The sequence below is a fragment of the Oncorhynchus mykiss genome, chromosome 9 (assembly GCF_013265735.2).
Source record: "Oncorhynchus mykiss isolate Arlee chromosome 9, USDA_OmykA_1.1, whole genome shotgun sequence".
In the NCBI taxonomy this organism is placed as follows: domain Eukaryota; kingdom Metazoa; phylum Chordata; class Actinopteri; order Salmoniformes; family Salmonidae; genus Oncorhynchus; species Oncorhynchus mykiss.
The window spans coordinates 6,504,650-6,530,661 of NC_048573.1; the positions used below are offsets into that span (position 1 = coordinate 6,504,650).

Below are 26,012 nucleotides of genomic sequence, written 5' to 3' on the forward strand. Positions count from 1 at the left end.
CTTCCATCTCAGATTCGTCTCCTGGTCTGACAAACAGCACTGTAGCTCTGAGACCTTCCATCTCAGATTCGTCTGTTGGTCTGACAAACAAGCACTGTAGCTCTGAGACCTTCCATCTCAGATTCGTCTGTTGGTCTGACAAACAGCACTGTAGCTCTGAGACCTTCCATCTCAGATTCGTCTGTTGGTCTGACAAACAAGCACTGTAGCTCTGAGACCTTCCATCTCAGATTCGTCTCCTGGTCTGACAAACAGCACTGTAGCTCTGAGACCTTCCATCTCAGATTCGTCTCCTGGTCTGACAAACAGCACTGTAGCTCTGAGACCTTCCATCTCAGATTCGGAAGGCCGGCGTAGGAGGATGTGGTGGATTTCATTATTATACTAATTAGATGTCCGCTGGGACACAGATATATATCCTCAGTGTTATTTAAATGAGCCGTCTGATGTCTATCCTCAGTGTTATTTAAATGAGCCGTCTGATGTCTATTCTCAGTGTTATTTAAATGAGCCGTCTGATGTCTATTCTCAGTGTTATTTAAATGAGCCGTCTGATGTCTATCCTCAGTGTTATTTAAATGAGCTGTCTGATTTCTATTCTCAGTGTTATTTAAATGAGCCGTCTGATGTCTATTCTCAGTGTTATTTAAATGAGCCGTCTGATATCTATTCTCAGTGTTATTTAAATGAGCCGTCTGATGTCTATTCTCAGTGTTATTTAAATGAGCTGTCTGATTTCTATTCTCAGTGTTATTTAAATGAGCCGTCTGATGTCTATTCTCAGTGTTATTTAAATGAGCCGTCTGATATCTATTCTCAGTGTTATTTAAATGAGCCGTCTGATGTCTATTCTCAGTGTTATTTAAATGAGCCGTCTGATGTCTATTCTCAGTGTTATTTAAATGAGCCGTCTGATATCTATTCTCAGTGTTATTTAAATGAGCCGTCTGATATCTATTCTCAGTGTTATTTAAATGAGCCGTCTGATTTCTATTCTCAGTGCCTCATTTAATCTGCTTACTTCTGCCTCAACAACTGTGTGTGTCTGCGAGAGTGGAGTGAGCGTATGTGTTCCCGTGTATGAGTGAGAAAGTGTTTGTCAATGTGACTGTGTGTGTGTGCGAGAGTGTGTATTTGTGTGTGAGCTGAATCATTATTAATCGGCCCGCTGCTCTGACTGACAGGCTGATGGAGATGGCGCCCGATTCTCTCACCACCCCGTCTGAACTTTTCATAACTGAATGACTGGTGTGTGTGACTGATGTGTGTGTGGCTGGTGTGTGTGTGGCTGGTGTGTGTGTGTGGCTGGTGTGTGTGTGGCTGTGTGTGGCCGGTGTGTGTGTGTATGTGGCCCGGTGTGTGTATGTGGTTGGTGTGTGTGTGTGAGACTGGTGTGTGTGTGTGTGTGTGTGTGAGGTAGGACAGCAGGCAGGAAGGAAGGCAAAGGACACACACACGTACACACACACACAAATACACACTCACTGATGTATGTGTGACTGTGGTCCCTGCATGATGAGACAGTCTCTTTGTTGTGGTGTTAGGGTGCCCCAGTGTGGTGGTCCTGTCTTACTGCGCTTGGCCTGGCGCGCATGACCACTGGCAGGAAGGAGTGGGGTGCCTTCTCCTGCTCTCACCTGCACCATGAACCAGCCCTGGGTTTAAACACTATTCCTAATCTCTTACATGGCATTTGATTTAGCCTGCCTGGAATACCAGAATGGGCGGAGTTTACCGTTGTATTCTACTGGTTCTATTGGGCCGTTCTATTGGACCGTTCTATTGGGCAAGTTCAATCAAGCATCATTGAAATGATTTCGAATAGGATTTGAACCCAGGTCTGCCACAAACCTAAATGAGCTTTGAGAGTTGAACACAGACAACACTTCATGTTGTAGTGATAACAGAACAGAGAATAGTACTCACTGGTGTCCAGCACTCTTCCACACACATCTCTGGAAGAAAATAAAAAGGTAAGAAGTACACTCACCTGTGTGTGTGTACAGGTACTCACCTGTGTGTGTGTGTGTACAGGTACTCACCTGTGTGTGTGTGTGTACAGGTACTCACCTGTGTGTGTGTGTGTGTGTGTGTGTCTGTGTGTACAGGAACTCACCTGTGTGTGTGTGTGTGTACAGGAACTCACCTGTGTGTGTGTGTGTGTGTGTGTGTGTGTGTGTGTGTGTGTGTACAGGAACTCACCTGTGTGTGTGTGTGTGTGTGTGTGTACAGGAACTCACCTGTGTGTGTGTGTGTGTGTGTGTGTGTACAGGTACTCACCTGTGTGTGTGTTGTTCTCTATGTACACAGTGACTAGGTAGGGGTAAGCAGACAGCTTCTCTCCTGACATCTTCTCAAATTTAAACTTGGACACTCTCTTCCACTTACTCTTGTCTGGTCAGTCAGCAACGTCAAGAACAACAACATCAACAACTACTACAACAACAACAACATAAACAACTAAACTCAGCAAAAAAAGAAATGTCCCTTTTTCAGGACCCTTTCTTTCAAAGATGTTTGTATTTTTTCGAATTATCTTCACAGATCTTCATTGTAAAGGGTTTAAACACTGTTTCCCAGGCTTGTTCAATGGACCATAAACAATTAATGAACATGAACCTGTGGAACGGTCACTAACAGTTTACAGACGGTAGGCAATTAAGGTCAGTTATGAAAACTTAGGACACTAAAGAGGCCTTTCTACTGACTCTGAAAAACACTAAAAGAAAGAGGGTCTGGGTCCCTGCTCATCTAAGTGAACGTGCCTAGGCATGCTGCAAGGAGGCATGAGGACTGCAGATGTGGCCAGGGCAATAAATTGCAATGTCCACACTGTGAGACGCCTACGACAGCGCTACAGGGAGACAGGACGGACAGCTGATCTTCCTCGCAGTGGCAGACCACGTGTAACAACACCTGCACAGGTTCGGTACATCCGAACATCACACCTGCGGGACAGGTACAGGATGGCAATAACAACTGCCCGAGTTACACCAGGAATGCACAATCCCTCCATCAGTGCTGAGACTGTCCGCAATAGGCTGAGAGAGGCTGGACTGAGGGCTTTTAGGCCTGTTGTCAGGCAGGTCCTCACCAGACATCACCGGCAACAACGTCGCCTATGGGCACAAACCCACCGTCGCTGGACCAGACAGGACTGGCAAAAAGTCCTCTTCACTGACGAGTCACGGTTTTGTCTCACCAGGAGTGATGGTTGGATTCGCACTCATCGTCAAAGGAATGAGTGTTACACCGAGGCCTGTACTCTAGAGCCGGATCGATTTGGAGGTGGAGGGTCCATCATGGTCTGGGGCGCTGTGTCACAGCATCATCGAACTGAGCTTGTTGTCATTGCAGGCAATCTCAACACTGTGCGTTACAGGGAAGACATCCTCCTCCCTCATGTGGTACCCTTCCTGCAGGCTCATCCTGACATGACCCTCCAGCATGACAATGCCACCAGCCATACTGCTCGTTCTGTGTGTGATTTCCTGCAAGACAGGAATGTCAGTGTTCTGCCATGGCCAGCGAAGAGCCCGGATCTCAATCCCATTGAGCACGTCTGGGACCTGTTGGATCGGAGGGTGAGGGCTAGGGCCACTCCCCCCAGAAATGTCCGGGAACTTGAATGTGCCTTGGTGGAAGAGTGGGGTAACATCTCACAGCAAGAACTGGCAAATCTGGTGCAGTCCATGAAGAGGAGATGCACTGCAGTACTTAATGCAGCTGGTGGCCACACCCGATACTGACTGTTACTTTTGATTTTGACCCCCCCTTTGTTCAGGGACACATTATTCCATTTCTGTTAGTCACATGTCTGTGGAACTTGTTCAGTTTATGTCTCAGTTGTTGAATCTTGTTATGTTCATACAAATATTTACACATGTTAAGTTTGCTGAAAATAAACGCAGTTGACAGTGAGAGGACATTTATTTTTTTGCTGAGTTTCCTACTACTACAACAACAACTACTACAAAAACAACTCCAACAACTACTACTACTACAACAACAACTACAAGAACAACTACAACTACTACTACAAAAACAACTACTACTACTACAACAACAACTACAAGAACAACTACAACTACTACTACAAAAACAACTACTACTACTACAACAACAACTACAAGAACAACTACAACTACTACTACAAAAACAACTACTACTACTACAACAACAACTACAAGAACAACTACAACTACTACTACAAAAACAACTACTACTACTACAACAACAACTACAAGAACAACTACAACTACTACTACAAAAACAACTACTACTACAACAACAACTATTACAACTACAACTATTACTACAACTATTACTACTCCAACAACTACTACCACTGCTACTGCTACAACTATTACAACAACTACTACAACTATTACTACTCCAACAACTACTACCACTGCTACTGCTACAACTATTACAACAACTACTACAACTATTACTACTCCAACAACTACTACCACTGCTACTGCTACAACTATTACAACAACTACTACAACTATTACTACTACCACTGCTACTACAACAACGACTGCAACAACTACTACTTCAACAACTACAACAACTACTACTGAATCTATTACAAAACGCAAACTAAGGTAAATCAACTGTGGACTGTAAACTAAAGGAACAGCCTGTTGCTCTTTTAGAGTAGTGTGTGAGGAGACGGTCCAGTGTGTGAGGAGAAGGTCCAGTGTGTGAGGAGACGGTCCAGTGTGTGAGGAGACAGTCCAGTGTGTGAGGAGACAGTCCAGTGTGTGAGGAGACAGTCCAGTGTGTGAGGAGACAGTCCAGTGTGTGAGGAGACAGTCCAGTGTGTGAGGAGACAGTCCAGTGTGTGAGGAGAAGGTCCAGTGTGTGAGGAGACAGTCCAGTGTGTGAGGAGACAGTCCAGTGTGTGAGGAGACAGTCCAGTGTGTGAGGAGACAGTCCAGTGTGTGAGGAGACAGTCCAGTGTGTGAGGAGACAGTCCAGTGTGTGAGGAGACGGTCCAGTGTGTGAGGAGACAGTCCAGTGTGTGAGGAGACAGTCCAGTGTGTGAGGAGACAGTCCAGTGTGTGAGGAGACAGTCCAGTGTGTGAGGAGACAGTCCAGTGTGTGAGGAGACAGTTCAGTGTGTGAGGAGACAGTTCAGTGTGTGAGGAGACGGTCCAGTGTGTGAGGAGACAGTCCAGTGTGTGAGGAGACGGTCCAGTGTGTGAGGAGACAGTCCAGTGTGTGAGGAGACAGTCCAGTGTGTGAGGAGACAGTCCAGTGTGTGAGGAGACAGTCCAGTGTGTGAGGAGACAGTCCAGTGTGTGAGGAGACAGTCCAGTGTGTGCGCAGTGTTTCCCACTAGGTTTTCAGCAGCGGTGGCACTATTTGTGTGGGGGATTTGGTGTCCTTTTGCTATAGGGGGGTCCGGGGGCACAGAACATTTTAGAGGCCCTCCTCGCTACAGATATAAAATGTTGGTGTCCTTTTGTTATGGGGGTCCGGGGGCACAGAACATTTTAGAGGCCCTCCTCTTGGCTACTTAGACAAAATGTTGCCGTTTTAAAGCAAATTTTCCTGCAATGCAATTGTACACATTTTGCCATGGAGCTGAGAGAAAATGCAGTTTTAAAGCTAATATCCTGCAATGGTACACATTTGCCATGGTTTATGCTGTGTGCCTATTCTATTTGAGTGACTCAAACACTATAACAAATAGGGCTCCATGGCATTTTTTTTATTTTAGATTCTCCCTGACTGTCTATTTTTTATTTAATTGATTAATATTTCTCAAATATGATTTTCTTTTAAAATATATAGGTCCATTATCTTTTCTACATACTTTATATCTTGTTTTAGTCATTTAAGTTTACAAGGAAAATGATTTTACAATCCCCAAAACTGGGTGGTGGCAACCACTGCTAAATGAATGTCGGGGGAAACACTGGTGTCAAGACAAGGAAGGATACAAGGGTAGACAGTGAAGTGTGGGGTAGTGAACGGCTGGAGACAGTCCAGGTTGGCTAGCACCGCTCTGATGGTATTCTACACGCAGACAGAAACACGGAGGAATTCATTCATATATTAATTCATTCATGAATGGATGGATGAAAGAATGGATGGATGGATGAAAGGAGGAATGAATGGAAGGATAAAATAATGGATGGATGACACAGTGTCCTACCTCCAACTCCCGATTGACAAACTCTTCTCCCATCACCTTCACTTCACTGTGGAAATATAATGTCCACTAATCAGCCTGGTGTCACACACACCATACATATATATATATATATATATATACATACACACACACACATCATATATATACACATATACACACACACCATATATATATATACATATACATATACGTATACATCTGTGTATATATATACACACCTGCAGTTATTGCCTCCCCTGATCTTGAACTTGTAGACATGTTGTCCAGCCTGGAAGAACCTGGTCTCAGGCAAAGGAAAGGAGAAGGATTGTATAGGCATGGTCCACACTGAGAAGAAAAAGATGAATGAATGAACGTGATAGGGTACTGGAAAGTCACGGTCCACCCCTCCCCTCTAAAACTCCAGGCGACATTCTGCCTTCTCTCTGCAGTTCTATGTCATTACCTTCGTCCCACGTTCATGTGTTTTCAGGAAACAAGCGCTCTAACATGGCAATAAGACCGTGTGGGAACACTAACCCCAATCTGATCAAGGTTCCTATCAATTTATTTAATCGCCGATGTGAAAAATGGAGGTCCTTGTGCTTCCAAAACAGCACCGCATGTTACTGTTCACACCAAGTGACAGGGACCTCAACAACTCCACCTTTCCAGAACACTCCTTCTTCCAATGATCGTTATTGTGTAATGCAGCAGTTCCCAAACTAGGGGTCCCTGACATGAAAAATAGGGTCATGGGAGAATTTCCAAAATCCCCAAAAAATAAATATATATACACACAAAAATATATATATTATAATATCATGTTTGTATCTTGATAATCATTGTAATGTGGTTCACCTTAAAATTCTAAATAAAAACGATTAAAATCTAAAAGGATGTAATTGAACCAGACAGCGACCTGATATCATGGTAAAAGGCCACACTTCCCACAGTAAATGGCGAGACCTGCTACACTATGAAAACACACACCATTACAGAGACTTTAATATTATCGCCAGCAATTGATATGGTGAAAACAATGTGTGGGGAGGCAGACACACAGAAACTCACATCAATATCTTTGTCAGATAACACTGTTAAACTAAGAATTTATGCTATTGCTAGCAATCAAGAAGAAACTCTGACTGAACGACTCAAAAGCTCCCCAGCTGATGCTCTCACAGCTAACGTCCACTTGGAGGGCCGAGATGACCATGCATTGACTTTTGTTCGCTATACATGTCGGGCTATATTGACAAAAAACAGATTCCATGGGATCGAATGATGGGGCTTCATCTATGGTGGGACGGCAGGCAGGCCTCTGCACTCTAGTTATGAATGTGTCTCCCTCTGCCATATGGACACATTGTATGAAACACCCACTAGGCTAGAATGGATACACCGAGAGCAACTGGTGGCAAAAGAGCTGGAAACAGAACTCAGAGATACAGTGCCTTGCAAAAGTATTCGGCCCCCTTGAACTTTGCGACCTTTTGCCACATTTCAGGCTTCAAACATAAAGATATAAAACTGTCTACAATATGTCTACAATATGTCTACAATATATCTACAATATGTTTACAATATATCTACAATATATCTTCAATGTCTACAATATATCTACAATATATCTAATATATCTACAATATATCTACAATATGTCTACAATATATCTAATATATCTACAATATATCTACAATATGTCTACAATATATCTACAATATATCTACAATATATCTACTATATCTACAATATATCTACTATATCTACAATATATCTACAATATGTCTATAATATATCTAAAATATGTCTACAATATGTCTACAATGTGTCTACAATATGTCTACAATATATCTACTATATCTACAATATATCTACAATATATCTACTATATCTACAATATATCTACAATATGTCTATAATATATCTAAAATATGTCTACAATATGTCTACAATGTGTCTACAATATGTCTACAATATATCTAATATATCTACAATATATCTACAATATGTCTATAATATATCTAAAATATGTCTACAATATGTCTACAATATGTCTACAATATATCTACTATATCTACAATATATCTACAATATGTCTATAATATATCTAAAATATGTCTACAATATGTCTACAATGTGTCTACAATATGTCTACAATATATCTAATATATCTAATATATCTACAATATCTACAATATATCTACAATATATCTAATATATCTACAATATATCTACAATATGTCTACAATATATCTACAATATATCTACAATATATCTACTATATCTACAATATATCTACTATATCTACAATATATCTACAATATGTCTATAATATATCTAAAATATGTCTACAATATGTCTACAATGTGTCTACAATATGTCTATAATATATCTAAAATATGTCTACAATATGTCTACAATGTGTCTACAATATATCTACAATATATCTACAATATGTCTATAATATATCTAAAATATGTCTACAATATGTCTACAATGTGTCTACAATATATCTACAATATATCTATAATATGTCTACTATATCTACAATATGTCTACAATATATCTACTATATCTACAATATGTCTACAATATATCTACAATATGTTTACAATATATTTGTCTTTTACAATATGTCTACAATATATCTACAATATGTCTACAATATATCTACAATATATCTCCAATATGTCTACAATATATCTGCTATATCTACTATATCTACTATATCTACAATATGTCTACAATATATCTACAATATGTCTACAATATGTCTACTATATATCTACAATATGTTTACAATATATCTACAATATATCTACAATATGTCTAAAATATGTCTACAATATGTCTACAATATGTCTACAATATATCTACAATATATCTACAATATGTCTAAAATATGTCTACAATATGTCTACAATATGTCTACTATATCTACAATATGTCTACAATGTGTCTACAATATGTCTACAATATGTCTACAATATGTCTACAATATATCTACAATATGTTTACAATATATCTGCAATATATCTACAATATGTTTACAATATATCTACAATATATCTACAATATGTCTATAATATATCTAAAATATATCTACAATATGTCTACAATATATCTACAATATGTCTACAATATATCTACAATATGTTTACAATATATTTGTCTTTTACAATATGTCTACAATATATCTACAATATGTCTACAATATATCTACAATATATCTCCAATATGTCTACAATATATCTGCTATATCTACTATATCTACTATATCTACAATATGTCTACAATATATCTACAATATGTCTACAATATGTCTTCAATATACAGTGCCTTGCGAAAGTATTCAGCCCCCTTGAACTTTGCGACCTTTTGCCACATTTCAGGCTTCAAACATAAAGATATAAAACTGTATTTTTTTGTGAAGAATCAACAACAAGTGGGACACAATCATGAAGTGGAACGACATTTATTGGATATTTCAAACTTTTTTAACAAATCAAAAACTGAAAAATTGGGCAGTTTTATAGTTTTATATCTTTATGTTTGAAGCCTGAAATGTGGCAAAAGGTCGCAAAGTTCAAGGGGGCCGAATACTTTCGCAAGGCACTGTATACTGCAGCAGGTAACTTTCATTGAAAACTACATCAAACCACATCAACTGCGCTCACACCTGTTCACAAAACTACGTGGAGAAATGGGATCAGAGCGTGATGATTTTTCTATTTCACACTGAGGCTTGGTGGTGAGTGAAGCTTGGTGGTGAGTGAAGCTTGGTGGTGAGTGAAGCTTGGTGGTGAGTGAGGCTTGGTGGTGAGTGAGGCTTGGTGGTTAGTGAAGCTTGGTGGTTAGTGAAGCTTGGTGGTTAGTGAGGCTTGGTGGTTAGTGAGGCTTGGTGGTTAGTGAGGCTTGGTGGTTAGTGAGGCTTGGTGGTGAGTGAAGCTTGGTGGTTAGTGAAGCTTGGTGGTGAGTGAAGCTTGGTGGTGAGTGAAGCTTGGTGGTTCGTGAGGCTTGGTGGTTAGTGAAGCTTGGAGGTTAGTGAAGCTTGGTGGTTAGTGAGGCTTGGTGGTTAGTGAGGCTTGGTGGTTAGTGAGGCTTGGTGGTGAGTGAAGCTTGGTGGTGAGTGAAGCTTGGTGGTTAGTGAAGCTTGGTGGTTAGTGAAGCTTGGTGGTTAGTGATGCTTGGTGGTTAGTGGGGCTTGGTGGTTAGTGAAGCTTGGTGGTTAGTGAAGCTTGGTGGTGAGTGAAGCTTGGTGGTGAGTGAAGCTTGGTGGTGAGTGAAGCTTGGTGGTTAGTGAGGCTTGGTGGTTAGTGAAGCTTGGTGGTTAGTGAGGCTTGGTGGTTAGTGAAGCTTGGTGGTTAGTGAGGCTTGGTGGTTAGTGAAGCTTGGTGGTGAGTGAAGCTTGGTGGTGAGTGAAGCTTGGTGGTTAGTGAAGCTTGGTGGTGAGTGAAGCTTGGTGGTTAGTGAAGCTTGGTGGTTAGTGAGGCTTGGTGGTTAGTGAGGCTTGGTGGTGAGTGAAGCTTGGTGGTGAGTGAAGCTTGGTGGTTAGTGAAGCTTGGTGGTGAGTGAAGCTTGGTGGTTAGTGAGGCTTGGTGGTTAGTGAAGCTTGGAGGTTAGTGAAGCTTGGTGGTTAGTGAGGCTTGGTGGTTAGTGAGGCTTGGTGGTTAGTGAGGCTTGGTGGTGAGTGAAGCTTGGTGGTGAGTGAAGCTTGGTGGTTAGTGAAGCTTGGTGGTTAGTGAAGCTTGGTGGTTAGTGGGGCTTGGTGGTTAGTGAAGCTTGGTGGTTAGTGAAGCTTGGTGGTGAGTGAAGCTTGGTGGTGAGTGAAGCTTGGTGGTTAGTGAAGCTTGGTGGTTAGTGAAGCTTGGTGGTTAGTGATGCTTGGTGGTTAGTGGGGCTTGGTGGTTAGTGAAGCTTGGTGGTTAGTGAAGCTTGGTGGTGAGTGAAGCTTGGTGGTGAGTGAAGCTTGGTGGTGAGTGAAGCTTGGTGGTTAGTGAGGCTTGGTGGTTAGTGAAGCTTGGTGGTTAGTGAGGCTTGGTGGTTAGTGAAGCTTGGTGGTTAGTGAGGCTTGGTGGTTAGTGAAGCTTGGTGGTGAGTGAAGCTTGGTGGTGAGTGAAGCTTGGTGGTTAGTGAAGCTTGGTGGTGAGTGAAGCTTGGTGGTTAGTGAAGCTTGGTGGTTAGTGAGGCTTGGTGGTTAGTGAGGCTTGGTGGTGAGTGAAGCTTGGTGGTTAGTGAAGCTTGGTGGTTAGTGAGGCTTGGTGGTGAGTGAAGCTTGGTGGTGAGTGAAGCTTGGTGGTTAGTGAAGCTTGGTGGTGAGTGAAGCTTGGTGGTTAGTGAGGCTTGGTGGTTAGTGAAGCTTGGAGGTTAGTGAAGCTTGGTGGTTAGTGAGGCTTGGTGGTTAGTGAGGCTTGGTGGTTAGTGAGGCTTGGTGGTGAGTGAAGCTTGGTGGTTAGTGAAGCTTGGTGGTTAGTGAAGCTTGGTGGTTAGTGGGGCTTGGTGGTTAGTGAAGCTTGGTGGTTAGTGAAGCTTGGTGGTGAGTGAAGCTTGGTGGTGAGTGAAGCTTGGTGGTGAGTGAAGCTTGGTGGTTAGTGAAGCTTGGTGGTGAGTGAAGCTTGGTGGTTAGTGAAGCTTGGTGGTGAGTGAAGCTTGGTGGTGAGTGAAGCTTGGTGGTTAGTGAAGCTTGGTGGTGAGTGAAGCTTGGTGGTTAGTGAGGCTTGGTGGTTAGTGAGGGGGAGTGTTGAAAAGATGTTTTCGCATTGAGAGAGGAACTGTTGTCATTCACAATAGATGTAAGAAAACAGACTTGGTTTACTTTCTGTGTAATGAAAAGAAAATGTATCCTTGCCTATGTAACAGACATATTTGGGAAAGTGAACGAACTGAACCCAAGCATGCAGGAGAAATACAAAAACATTCTACAGATGAGTGACAAAGATGGCACCGAAGAACATGGCTGACATTTTACATTCTCCCAACCAATTGAGCAATTATGTAATTTTTTGGCGTAACTTATTTTTTTACTTATTTTACTTATTTTGTACATAATGTTGCTGCTACCTTCTCTTATGACCGAAAATAACTCCTGGACATCAGAAAAGCGATTACTCACCGCGGACTGGAAGCAACTTTTTCCTTTAACGAGTCCAACTGTCACGCCCTGACCTTGGTTATCTTTGTTTTCTTTATTATTTTAGTTAGGTCAGGGTGTGACGAGGGTGGTATGTGTGTTTTGTCTTGTCTAGGTTTTTTTTGTAATTCTATGGGGTTTTGGTATGTCTAGGTAAATGTAGATCTATGGTGGCCTGAATTGGTTCCCAATCAGAGACAGCTGTTTATCGTTGTCTCTGATTGGGGATCCTATTTAGGTTGCCATTTTGGTTTTGTGGGTTATCGTCTATGTGTAGTTGCCTGTCAGCACTCGTGTCTTATAGCCTCACGGTTGTTTTGTTTGTTTAATGATGTTCTTTGTGTCAATAAAGAATAATGTATTCTCATCACGCTGCGCCTTGGTCTCCTCGTTACGACGAACGTGACACCAACGAGAAGGATATCCTGCTTTCACTGGAACAGGCCCAAATGCACACCTTTCGCGTGAAGAAAAGATGCCGGAAAAGGGGACGCAGATCGGAGATCCCTCTGAGAATCCGGAGGCGAACGAGTAAACTACCAATGCCTTCCATTCTTCTTGCTAACGTGCAATCGTTAGAAAAATAAAATTGATGACCTACTATTAAGATTATCCTACCAATGGGACATTAATAACTGTAACATCTTATGTTTCACCGAGACGTGGCTGAACGAAGAAACAGACAATAGAGCTGGAGGGATTTTCCATGCACCGGCAGAAGAGAGATGCTACCTCTAGTAAGACGAGGGATGGGGGTGTGTGTCTTTTTTGTCAATAACAGCTGGTGTGCGATGTCTAATATTAAAGAAGTCTCAAGGTATTGCTCGCCTGAGGTAGAGTACCTTATGATAAGCTGTTGACCACATTATCTACTAAGAGTTCTCATCTGTATTATTCGTAGCCGTCTATTTACCACCACAAAGAGAAGCTGGCACAAAGACCGCTCTCAACCAACTCTAAGGCCACAAGCAAATAGGAAAATTCTCATCCAGAGGCGACGCTCCTAGTGGCCGGGAACTTTAATGCAGGCAAACTAAAATCAGTTTGACCAAATTTTTACCAGCATGTCACGTGCAAAAATATTAGACCACCTTTACTCCACACAGAGACCTGTACAATGCTCTCCCTCTCCCTCCTGTTGGCAAACCTGACCACAATTCTATCCTCCTGATTCCTGCTTACAAGCAAAAACTAAAGCAGGAAGTACCAGTGACTCGCTCAATACTTTAGTGGTCAGATGACGCGGATGCTACACTACAGGACTGTTTTGCTAGCACAGACTGGAATATGTTCCCGGGATTCATCCAATGGCATTGAGGAATACACCACCTCAGTCATAGGGCGGCAAGGTAGCCTAGTGGTTAGAGCGTTGGACTAGTAACAGAAAGGTTGCAAGTTCGAATCCCTGAGCTGACAAGGTACAAATCTGTCGTTCTGCCCCTGAACAAGTAGTTAACCCACTGTTCCTAGTCCGTCATTGAAAATAAGAATTTGTTCTTAACTGACTTGCCTAGTAAAATAAAAAATAAATAGGCTTCATCAATAAGTGCATTGATGACGTTGTCCCCACAGTACATATCCTAACCAGAAGCCATGGATTACAGGAAACATCCGCAAGGAGCGGGAGACTAATCCGGACGCTTATAAGAAATCCTGCTATGCCCTCAGACGAACCATCAAACAAGCAAAGCGCCAATACAGAATTAAGATTGAATCCTTCTACACCGGCTCTGATGCTCACCAGATGTGGCAGGGCTTGAAAACGATTACAGACTACAAAAGGATGCGAGCTGCCCAGTGACGCAAGACTACCAGACGAGCTAAATGCCTTTTATGCTCGCATCGAGGCAAGCAACATCGGGGCATGCATGAGAGCACCAGCTCCAGCTCTGTGTGATAACGCTCTCGGTAGCTGATGTGAACAAAACCTTTAAACAGGTCAACATTCACAAAGCCGCTGGGCCAACAACAAGGCGCGGACCAACTGTCAAGTGACTTCACTGGCATTTTCAACCTCTACCTGACCGAGTCTGTAATACCTACATGTTTCAAGCAGACCACCATAGTCCCTGTGCCCAAGGAAGCGAAGGTAACCTGCCTAAATGATTACCGTCCCGTAGCATTCACGTCAGTAGCGATGAAGTGCTTTGAAAGGCTGGTCATGGCTAACGTCAACAGCATCCTCCCGGACACCCTAGACCCACTCCAATTCACATACCGCCCCAACAGATCCACAGATGACGCAATCTCAATCACACTCTACACCGACCTTTCTCACCTGGACAAAAGGAACACCTATGTGAGAATGCTGTTCATCGACTACAGCTCAGCGTTCAACACCATAGTGCCCTCAAAGCTCATCACCAAGCTAATGACTCTGGGACTAAACACCTCCCTCTGCAACTGGATCCTGGACTTCCTGACTGGCCGCTCCCAGGTGGTAAGAGTCGGCAACAACACGCTGATCCTTAACACTTAGTCCCCTCATGTATTCCCTGTTCACCCACGACTGTGTGGCCAAGCACGACCCCAACACCGTCATTAAGTTTGCTGACGACACAACAGTGGTAGGCCTGATCACCGACAACGATGAGACTGCCAATAGGGAGGAGGTCAGAGAACTGTCAGTGTGGTGCCAGGACAACAACCTCTCCCTCAATGTGAGCAAGACAAAGGAGCTGATTGTGGACTACAGGAAAAGGCGGGCCAAACAGGCCCCTATTAACATCGACGGGGCTGTAGTGGAGCAGGTCGAGAGTTAAGTTTCTTGATGTCCACATCACCAACGAACTATCATGGTCCAAACATACCAGGACAGTAGTGAAGAGGGAACGACAAAACCTATTCCCCCTCAGGAGACTGAAAAGATTTGTCATGGTTCCCCAGATCCTCAAAAGGTTCTACAGCTGCACCATCGAGAGCCTCGTGACCGGTTGCATCAGTATAGTTTTATCTAAAAAAGATAACTTTAAATGTTTCACTATTTTTATTAAATTGACTGAGGAAGATGGTCCGCCTCTGAGGAGCCTACACTGTTCAAGACAACTAAGAACTCTGAAAAATTCTGATTTGGATGACAGTTCAAAATCTTTCCCAGTCAGAGTACCTTTTTTTTTTTTTTTGAGTTCCCAGCTGTTTTAAACACGGTATATTTCTCAGAGAGACACGGCAGGCTATTCCCTTTTGAGTCAGGAATTAAAACTTCTCCATAGTGACCCATGAATGCGTTGTCTGCATCATTCGGTCACACGACAGCTCGATCAGCTGTTCGATTTCACTTACAAGCATGTCAACTGAGCCGGAATCGCAGTCAAATAGATTGGGAAGTAGGTGCCAAAGTGCTCTTCCAAGCATTGGAGGTGAGCAGTCATCACTCGTGTGGGACACTTACTGATGCTGTTTTCTGTTAGAAACAAAGGGGGCACGGTTGAAAAGACAACCTAATAAGAATTCTTTCCTCTGAATCCACTGATTCGATCAAATCAAACTTTATTTGCCACGTGCGTCAAGTACAACAAGTGTAGACTTTACCGTGAAATGCTTACTAACAAGCCCTTAACCAACAGTGCAGTTCAAGAAGAAGAAAATATTTACCAAGGAGACTAAAATAAAATAGTAATAATAAAAAGTAAGAATAACAGTAAGGAGACTATATACAGGGGGCACCGGTACCGAGTCAGTGTGCAGGGGTACAGGTTAGTTGAGGTAATCTGTACATGTAGGTGGGGGTGAAGTGACTATTCATAGGTAACAAACAAACAGCGAGTAGCAGCAGTGTACAAGAGGAGGGGGGGGGGGGGTTAAATAGTCCAGTGGCGATTTTTATGACTTGTTCAGCAGTCGAATGGCTTGGGGGTAGAAGCTGTTGAGGAGCCTCTTGGTCCTAGACCTTCCGCTCCAGAGAAAACAGTATAACTTGGGTGACTGGAGTCTCTGACAATTTTTTTGGCTTTCCTCTGATACCGCCTATTATATAGGTCCTGGATGGTAGGAAGCTTGGCCCCAGTGATGTACTGGGTCGTACGTACTAACCTCTGTAGCGCCTTACGGTCAGATGCCGAGCAGTTGCCATACTATTTAACCCCCCCCCCCCCTCCTCTTGTACACTGCTGCTACTCGCTGTTTGTTTGTTACCTATGAATAGTCACTTCACCCCCACCTACATGTACAGATTACCTCAACTAACCTGTACCCCTGCACACTGACTCGGTACCGGTGCCCCCTGTATATAGTCTCCTTACTGTTATTCTTACTTTTTATTATTACTATTTTATTTTAGTCTCCTTGGTAAATATTTTCTTCTTCTTGAACTGCACTGTTGGTTAAGGGCTTGTTAGTAAGCATTTCACGGTAAAGTCTACACTTGTTGTACTTGACGCACGTGGCAAATAAAGTTTGATTTGATCGAATCAGTGGATTCAGAGGAAAGAATTCTTATTAGGTTGTCTTTTCAACCGTGCCCCCTTTGTTTCTAACAGAAAACAGCATCAGTAAGTGTCCCACACGAGTGATGACTGCTCACCTCCAATGCTTGGAAGAGCACTTTGGCACCTACTTCCCAATCTATTTGACTGCGATTCCGGCTCAGTTGACATGCTGGAAAGTGAAATCGAACAGCTGATCGAGCTGTCGTGTGACCGAATGATGCAGACAACGCATTCATGGGTCACTATGGAGAAGTTTTAATTCCTGACTCGTGTCTCTCTGAGAAATATACCGTGTTTAAAACAACTGGGAACTCAAAAAAAAAAAAAGTACTCTGACTGGGAATGATTTTGAACTGTCATCCAAATCAGAATTTTTCAGAGTTCTTAGTTGTCTTGAACAGTGTAGGCCCCTCAGAGGCGGATGGGGAGGACCATCTTCCTCAGTCAATTTAATAAAAATAGTGAAACATTTAAAGTGATCTTTTTTAGATAAAACTATACTAAATATATATTTACGTTACCAAATAATTGATTAAAAAACACTTTTGCAAAGGTCTACAGTCGTCTCAGCAGCACTCTGTAGGGTAGCACCGTGGTGTAGCCAGAGGACAGCTAGCTTCTGTCCTCCTGAGTACATTGACTTCAATATAAAACTTAGGAGGTTCATGGTTCTCTTAATTTCATTCAAAATGAAGGAGGAGCGAGAGAGAGCGCTGGCTATATTTCATTGTAATTTTTTTATTTTCTTTCAGCTAATTCAGCTAGCTAGTTTATACTACTCAAACACCCGGCTCAAACAGAGGGGGATGCTATGTTAGCTAGCTGGCTATGGCTATCCAACAGAGAGGGATGCTATGCTAGCTAGCTGGCTATGGCTTTCCAATACAGGAACTCTTCCAAGTCAGGGTAAGCTTTTGGTTTTATTAATTTATTGTCACCGGTGTAACTATTGCATGACGGCAGCAGGTTTACTAACGTGTTAGTTCTATTAGCTATGTTGACTCTGACGTCATAATCTGGTGACAACGATGATGGCTGTGTGTAGCGGTAATGATATTAAGGTTTGGCTTGGAAAGGTTTTTTTCACCTGGTCACAGACAGCTGATGTGTTGGGTAGCACCACTGTCCTGCATGATGGTAGCAGGTTTTTACCTTTTATTTAACTAGGCAAGTCAGTATTCTTATTTACAATGACGGCCTACTCCGGTCAAACCCGGACGACGCTGGGCCAATTGTGCTCCGCCCTATGGAACTCCCAATCACGGCCCGGATGTGATACAGCCTGGATTCGAATCAGGGACTGTAGTGACGCGCCTCTTGCACTGAGATGCAGTGCCTTAGACCGCTGTGACACTGTTGCGGCTTTACTAACAAGTTTGTTTTAGTAGCTATATTGACTATGACATTAGCTAATATGGTGACAACGATGTACGATGTGTAGCGGTTAGTCGTTATGATATAAAGATTTGCCTTGGAAAGTTTTTTTTTTTTGTCTGGTCACAGACAGCTGATTTTGTTGTGCACTGAAGTCCACAAACGGAGGGAAAAAGTGAGAGGAGGAGAGCGTGTAGATAAGAGAAAGAATATACAATGGGTAAGTGATCATGCTGTTTGTATTTTTTAATTTTTAATTTTACCTTTATTTAACCAGGCAAGTCAGTTAAGAACAAATTCTTATTTTCAATGACGGCCTGGGAACAGTGGGTTAACTGCCTGTTCAGGGGCAGAACGACAGATTTGTACCTTGCCAGCTCGGGGGTTTGAACTCGCAACCTTCCGGTTACTAGTCCAACGCTCTAACCACTAGGCTACCCTGCCTGGATGCTATGAAAGTGAACTGTGTTTATGTATGATCAGGGGTGTATTAATTCTGCCGATTCTGCTGAAAATTTTCTTAAAACAGAAGCAAACAGAACGAAACAGGGATAAACATACCTGAATTTGTCCAATAGAAACTCTCGTTTGCAACTGTTTGGACTAATGATTACACCCTAGATCAGCTAGATGCAGGCAAGAGTGTTAATGAAAGAAATGCCACAAATGAACTTATCAAGGCACACCTGTTAATTGAAATGCATTCCAGGTGACTACCTCATGAAGCTGGTTGAGAGAATTCCAAAAGTGTGCAAAGCTGTCATCAAGGCAAAGGTTGGCTACTTTGAAGAATCTCAAATATAAAATATATTTTGATTTGTTTAACACTTTTTTGGTTACTACATGATTCCATGTGTTATTTCATAGTTTTGATGTCTTCACTATTATTCTACAATGTAGAAAATAGTAAAAATACAGAAAAACCCTTGAATGAGTAGGTGTCCAAACTTTTGACTGTTACTGTATAAACAGTGCACTCAAAGTATTCAGACCCCTGGACTTTTTCCACATGTTGTTATGTTACAGCCACAATACCCAATAATGACAAAGCAAAAACAGTTTAAAAAAATGTTTTGCAAATGTATAAAAAATAAAATCACATTTACATAAGTATTCAAACCCTTTACTTAGTACTTTGTTTAAGCACCGTTGGCAGTGATTACAGCCTTGAGTCTTCTTGATTCTGCAAGCTTGGCACATCTGTATTTGGGGAGTTTCTCCCATTATTTCCTGCAGATCCTCTCAAGCTCTGTCAGATAGGATGGGGAGTGTAGCTGCACAGCTGTTTTCAGGTCTCTCCAGAGATGTTCGATTGGGTTCTGGCTGGGCCACTCAAGAACATTCAGAGACTTGTCCCAAAGCCACTCCTGCATTATCTTGGCTGAGTGTTTAGGGTCGTTGTCCTGTTGGAAGGTGAACCTTTGCCCCAGTCTGAGGTCCTGAGCGCTCTGGAGCAGGTTTATATTAATGATCTCTGTGTACTTTGCTCAGTTCATCTTTCCCTCGAACCCGACAAGTCTCCTAGTCCCTGCCGCTGGAAAAACATCCCAACAGCATGATGCTGCCACCACCATGTTTCAACGTAAGGGTGGTGCCAGGTTTCCTCCAGACGTTACGCTTGGCATTCAGGTCAAAGAGTTCAATCTTGGTTTCATCATACCGGAGAATCTTGTTTCTCATGGTATGAGAGTCCTTTAGATGCATTTTGACAAACTCCATGCGGGCTGTCACATGCCTTTTACTGAGGAGTGGCTTCCCTCTGGCCACTTTACCATAAAGGCCTGATTGGAGTGCTGCAGAGATGGTTGTCCTTCTGGTTCCCATGTGTTTGATGCCATTCCAGCCATTATTATGTGATGGTGAGTTGAGAAGACAATCAGAAATACTGTTAAGAATGTTTTTCAATTGACTGCCATAGCCCCAAATAAAAAAAGTGAACATTGGCTGCTAATTACATGGTTGTTGTCACGATCATTTTCAGATATAAAAATGGGGTCTTGGGACAAAAAAGTTTGCGAACCTCTGCTGTTATGTAAGTGAGTCATGATCAAGGGGTAGGTCCACTGCTCACTACTAGCAGGACAACTCAGATTAGATGACTTTGGTAGGAACTGAGAAAATGATTCATGAATGGATGAATTCATACGAGAAATGTCGTTTGAATTAGTTAACGTTAGATTGCTACTGTTAGCTAGCTAGCTAACGTTACTTATATAGTCACTCACACAAAGGCTACCTCTCCTACTAGCTAGCTAATCTAGTAAGGTTAATTATTAACTAACTGTGTATGTTGTGGTGCTGACAAACTCCTCACAACTGAAACATAAAACCTGTTAACTACACCGTAAACACAAGCATACCGTAATTCACCGATTCAGGGCACCCACAATTTTCAAAACCAAAGCCGCAACGAAACCGGTCACAGGATCTGCTCGCTCGCGTTGCAGTGAGGGACAAGTTCCCGCCTCCAAGCATCTTTCTTCTCGCTGATTGGCCAACGCTTCATCCAGTCATCGTCTTCCTCGCTCGTGTCTCTATGGTGACGGCGAACAGGAAGTTTCACAAAAAAGTCACGTGGGTGATTCACGTTGAAAGGATTTATGCTGCAACAGACAATTTACAAGCATGTTTGTACTATTTTTTTAATCAACACATCTATTAAATGGGTATTTACAATTACTCGTATGTCAGTTAAAATTGTGTATATTCTTTATAATCATGCCGGAGTAAATCGAGGTAGAAATTGCTTGTTGTGTTATTGTAATTCATCGCTAACGTTAGCTAGCCATGGAAGCATCCGAACTTTTGAACTGTCATAATTAGTGTAAATATGCCACACGCACAATCTCTATGTAGCCTTGAGAAGATACTCTGCCATTGTTTTGATACTTGATTGTGCTGTTGCTAAGTAATATAATGGCAATAGTCACCGTTTGGTTATGTTTCAGCCAACCCACCCACCAGTCAAGTGCCTTCTAGCCCCCGGATAGCGGCTGACACAGTCCTCCCCACCCCCCACCATTTGTTATTCTTCTCTCATTTCCCCTCTTTTCTCTCCCTCTTTCCCCCAGTGTCCAGGTACCTTCAACACCCCTAGATGTCTGATCCTCAGCCCTCTCCCTCCACCCCCACCCTCTCCATTCCTCCCATCCACTCCTCCCCCACCCCATCTGTTCTGCTCAACACCGGGGCCAGGATGCCTCTCCTGGGTCTGGGTACCTACCGGCTCCGCGGCCCTGATGAGATCCTCCAGGCCGTCGACGCAGCGCTCTCCACCGGCTACCGCTCATTTGACACGGCCTCTGTCTACCGGAACGAGGCTGACCTGGGTCGAGCACTGCGGCGACTCCTACCCGAACACGGCCTCTCCCGAGCGGACGTCTTCATCACCAGCAAGCTGGGCCCCAAGGACCAGGGCTCCAGAGCCAGGTACAGGGATGTAAATTAAAGCTAGAAGGAAATGTGCCAAAATGTTGGCTTCTCAAATGTCGCATGGTATAGCCTAGGGCTGGGCGAGATGGCCCAAATGTCATATCACTGTATTATTCTAATTGTTTGCTGTATTTTATGTTTTTGAATAGTAAAAGTTATTCTTTATGAATAGTGTGTGGCAACACATACATTGTAAGTGATTTCAATGGGTCTTTTTCCATTAGCGGCTAACACGATTTAGCAAAAACTTGCTAAGGAAAGATAAACTAGCTGTTTGCTAGTAAGAAACACAAACTAATAGTGTCATTATAGAACGCTAGTGGATTTATATTAAGAATGAAAGTTCAAATAGAATCGTTGTCATCAACATTGTTTCATGTGCTGCATTGACCATGCAGACTGAACACGAGTGTCTCGTGGTCAAGCAACAACAAATGCCCTCCTTGAGTGACAGGGGGCGGGGCTAGGACTGTGTGTAAAGTGGCATGGAGAGGAAGAGGGAGCAGAGAGTGTAACGTCCAATTTCAAAACTATAGAAGTTGACGTTACACACGACCTATCACATTTAATAAACCAAGCATTCAAATAGCGTTATAGAAGGTAAAGTAAAAACCCAAACCGGTCCGTCCATAAATACCGTGTATATAGTAAAATACAGTATACCGCCCAGCCCAAGTGTAGCTTAGGACCTTTGGCTAATACAATGCCATCTGGGCCTGTAGAAATTGTGGTCTACTAGCCCGGCTGGCCAGTGCCCAAAATGCTGACCAGGTATGTACAAATATGACTCTAATCAGTCATATTGTGTGCATTTCAAACTCTGTTCCACAGGGAAGGAGCTCTGAGGAGTCTAGAACTGCTGGATCTAGACTATATAGATCTATACTTGATCCACTGGCCAGGGACCCAGGGTCTGGGGGTGGGAGACAAGAGGAACCCAGAGAATAGAGCTCAGAGCTGGGCAGTGTTAGAGGAGCTCCACGCCCAGGGGAAACTGAGGGCCATAGGGGTGTCCAACTACACCCCAGGACATATGAAGGAGCTACTGGAGGGGTGTTGTGTCACCCCCGCCGTAATACAGGTAAACAAAAACAAACTAACACCCCGCCGTAATACAGGTAAACAAAAACACACTAACACTGCGCCGTAATACAGGTAAACAAAAACAAACTAACACCGCGCTGTAATACAGGTAAACAAAAACACACTAACACCGCGCCGTAATACAGGTAAACAAAAACAAACTAACACCGCGCTGTAATACAGGTAAACAAAAACACACTAACACCGCGCCTTACTACAGGTCAGACATAAGATCTGTCCTGATATCAACTATAAACTATCAGTATTCACAGTTTACCGTTGTACTTGTCCTGGTTTTAAACTATCAGTATTCACAGTTTACTGTTGTACTTGTCCTGGTTTTAAACTATCAGTATTCACAGTTTACCGTTGTACTTGTCCTGGTTTTAAACTATCAGTATTCACAGTTTACCGTTGTACTTGTCCTGGTTTTAAACTATCAGTATTCACAGTTTACTGTTGTGCTTGTCCTGGTTTTAAACTATCAGTATTCACAGTTTACCGTTGTACTTGTCCTGGTTTTAAACTATAAGTAGTCAGTTTACTGTTGTGCTTGTCCTGGTTTTAAACTATCAGTATTCACAGTTTACTGTTGTGCTTGTCCTGGTTTTAAACTATCAGTATTCACAGTTTACTGTTGTGCTTGTCCTGGTTTTAAACTATAAGTATTCACAGTTTACTGTTGTACTTGTCCTGGTTTTAAACTATAAGTATTCACAGTTTACTGTTGTGCTTGTCCTGGTTTTAAACTATAAGTAGTCAGTTTACTGTTGTGCTTGTCCTGGTTTTAAACTATCAGTATTCACAGTTTACTGTTGTACTTGTCCTGGTTTTAAACTATCAGTATTCACAGTTTACTGTTGTGCTTGTCCTGGTTTTAAACTATCAGTATTCACAGTTTACTGTTGTGCTTGTCCTGGTTTTAAACTATCAGTATTCACAGTTTACTGTTGTGCTTGTCCTGGTTTTAAACTATAAGTAGTCAGTTTACTGTTGTACTTGTCCTGGTTTTAAACTATCAGTATTCACAGTTTACTGTTGTACTTGTCCTGGTTTTAAACTATCAGTATTCACAGTTTACTGTTGTGCTTGTCCTGGTTTTAAACTATAAGTAGTCAGTTTACTGTTGTGCTTGTCCTGGTTTTAAACTATCAGTATTCACAGTTTACTGTTGTGCTTGTCCTGGTTTTAAACTATAAGTAGTCAGTTTACTGTTGTGCTTGTCCTGGTTTTAAACTATAAGTAGTCAGTTTACTGTTGTACTTGTCCTGGTTTTAAACTATAAGTAGTCAGTTTACTGTTGTACTTGTCCTGGTTTTAAACTATAAGTAGTCAGTTTACTGTTGTACTTGTCCTGGTTTTAAACTATAAGTAGTCAGTTTACTGTTGTACTTGTCCTGGTTTTAAACTATAAGTAGTCAGTTTACTGTTGTGCTTGTCCTGGTTTTAAACTATCAGTATTCACAGTTTACTGTTGTGCTTGTCCTGGTTTTAAACTATAAGTAGTCAGTTTACTGTTGTGCTTGTCCTGGTTTTAAACTATAAGTAGTCAGTTTACTGTTGTGCTTGTCCTGGTTTTAAACTATAAGTAGTCAGTTTACTGTTGTGCTTGTTCTTCTGGCTCTAACACTTTCTTTTCTTACTGGCATGTTTTATTTGATAGCAAGTAAACCTTTCTTCAAGAAAGCAGCTATGACAGTGATTTGTGGTTTTCTTACCTACCTTAGTTGAATGCACTGACTGACTGTAAGTCACCCTGGATGAGAGAGTCTGCTAAATGACCAAAATGTCCATTTCACTTTGAATAAATGACCATTTGGTATTATAAATCTGAAATCTTATTGAATAATCTCTCCGTCCAGGTAGAGTTCCATCCCCGTCTGTCCCAAGGTGAGATGAGGCATCTGTGTGGGGAGAATGGTGTCTGTTTCCAGGCTTACTCCTCCCTGGGGACTGGCTCTCTCCTCCAGGACCCTTTAGTGGTCCAGATTGCACAGGGATATGGCCTGACCACTGCACAGGTACTGTGTCTGTCCGAGTGGGTGGAGTGTTCCGGAAGTGGCAATACATCCTAATTAAGTCATTTAATTCTTTCTCTTCTTCCCTCCCTATGTTTTGTTCCCCCATCTTCCCCTGGCTTATTCCTTCATCGTGTGCGGCAGGTGCTGCTCAGATGGGCGGTACAGCAGGGTGTCCCCGTCCTACCCAAGTCATCTCACCCCACCAGGGTAGCAGAGAACGGCCACGTGTTTGACTTTGAGCTGACTGCTGAAGATATGGAGAGGCTGGGGGGGATGGACTGTGGACATAAATACTGTTGGGACCCTTCACAGGTAGCCTGAGGTAGAAGGATAACCTGGTGGAGGAGATGGGGCCTGTAGCCCAAAGACTACTGGTTTGAATGCCTTGACGTTAGCCTGAAGATACATACTCACTGACTGACTGGATTGCTATGAAGCAAACGTTGATAAGATGTCAAAGTAACGTATCAGTAACGTATCAACAGAACTTAAGTTTCCCACTGAGATTCTTGAACTAAGAGTAGATTTTTTTGTTGTTGTTGCAACACACAAAGACATCTGAGGAAGATTATGATACCAAGATCAATGCTATTATTTTTCATGTGATATTTGTTACAAATTATTAAAATCTGTATTAATTTGATAGTTTCACTGTAAATATTGTCCTCATATCAAGTGACGATTTTATTTAATAAGTCGGTGTGTATATATATTTTAATAAAATGCACAAAAAAAATTAAAATAAATGAAAAGCACCAAGTAAATGATTAGTAAAAATGATTTGTTTATTTGTTTACTTATGCCCATAGTACACCAAGTGGTCACACAAAGAAAATACATTTACAAAAGTAATTTTGTAGAAAAAGAAAGCAAAAGTATTCAAGATTTCCCCCCCCATACACATCAAGTTTCAAGTAATACCAGAGATTGAGTCCCAAATGGAATCCTATTCCCTATAGAGAATACCAAATGGAACCCGATTCCCTATAGAGAATACCAAATGGAACCCTATTCCCTATAGAGAATACCAAATGGAACCCTATTCCTTAAAATATCCCAAATGGAACCCTATTCCATAGAGAATACCAAATGGAACCCTATTCCCTATAGAGAATACCAAATGGAACCCTATTCCCTATAGAGAATACCAAATGGAACCCTATTCCCTATAGAGAATACCAAATGGAACCCTATTCCCTATAGGGTGCCATTTGGGACGCAAGCAAGAGAAGACCGCAAGGCAAGCTTCCCTTTGCACAATTCTATCTAGACTCGAGTCCAGTCCGGTTTTAACAGGATACGTTCAACACCACAAAACGTTGCACAAACCAAGTTAAAAACGGTTTAAAAACAAATACAGGTTTAAAAGGCAGAATAAAAAAAAAAAAAAA

At 42.2% G+C, this 26,012-nt stretch overlaps 2 protein-coding genes across 3 annotated transcripts in view; one reads left to right on the top strand and one right to left on the bottom strand.

Annotated features, from left to right (window-relative positions):
* LOC110532903 overlaps nucleotides 1-20,686 on the bottom strand; it is a 24,574-nt gene extending 3,888 nt beyond the window's left edge. Inside the window, exons 1-5 of the mRNA XM_036987191.1 lie at nucleotides 20,446-20,686; nucleotides 6,388-6,496; nucleotides 6,170-6,215; nucleotides 5,955-6,030; nucleotides 2,281-2,394 (exon numbers count right to left, since the gene is read on the bottom strand). Of these exons, the coding sequence (XP_036843086.1) occupies nucleotides 2,281-2,394; nucleotides 5,955-6,030; nucleotides 6,170-6,215; nucleotides 6,388-6,496; nucleotides 20,446-20,560 (460 nt within the window). The 5' untranslated portion in view covers nucleotides 20,561-20,686. The remainder of the gene's footprint in view (nucleotides 1-2,280; nucleotides 2,395-5,954; nucleotides 6,031-6,169; nucleotides 6,216-6,387; nucleotides 6,497-20,445) is intronic.
* On the top strand, nucleotides 20,617-26,012 carry zgc:101765 (aldo/keto reductase). Of its 2 annotated transcripts, none has more exons than XM_021614602.2 (5): nucleotides 20,617-20,712; nucleotides 21,157-21,514; nucleotides 22,349-22,598; nucleotides 24,463-24,621; nucleotides 24,763-26,012. In XM_021614602.2, exons 2-5 carry the CDS (start codon nucleotides 21,183-21,185, stop codon nucleotides 24,940-24,942), a joined length of 921 nt encoding a protein of 306 aa, XP_021470277.2. In that variant the 5' UTR covers nucleotides 20,617-20,712; nucleotides 21,157-21,182; the 3' UTR covers nucleotides 24,943-26,012. The 2 variants fall into 2 exon arrangements, with proteins under 2 accessions (XP_021470277.2, XP_021470276.2); XM_021614601.2 differs by having other exon boundaries at nucleotides 20,638-20,751.

What these genes read in the sequence shown, in the direction of transcription:
- zgc:101765 (XM_021614602.2), top strand. Translation starts at nt 21,183, where the DNA reads ATGTCTGATCCTCAGCCCTCTCCCTCCACCCCCACCCTCTCCATTCCT. An exon ending in GACCAGGGCTCCAGAGCCAG is followed by an intron (nt 21,515 to 22,348) that starts GTACAGGGATGT and finishes TCTGTTCCACAG; the next exon opens with GGAAGGAGCTCTGAGGAGTC. An exon ending in ATGGCCTGACCACTGCACAG is followed by an intron (nt 24,622 to 24,762) that starts GTACTGTGTCTG and finishes CGTGTGCGGCAG; the next exon opens with GTGCTGCTCAGATGGGCGGT.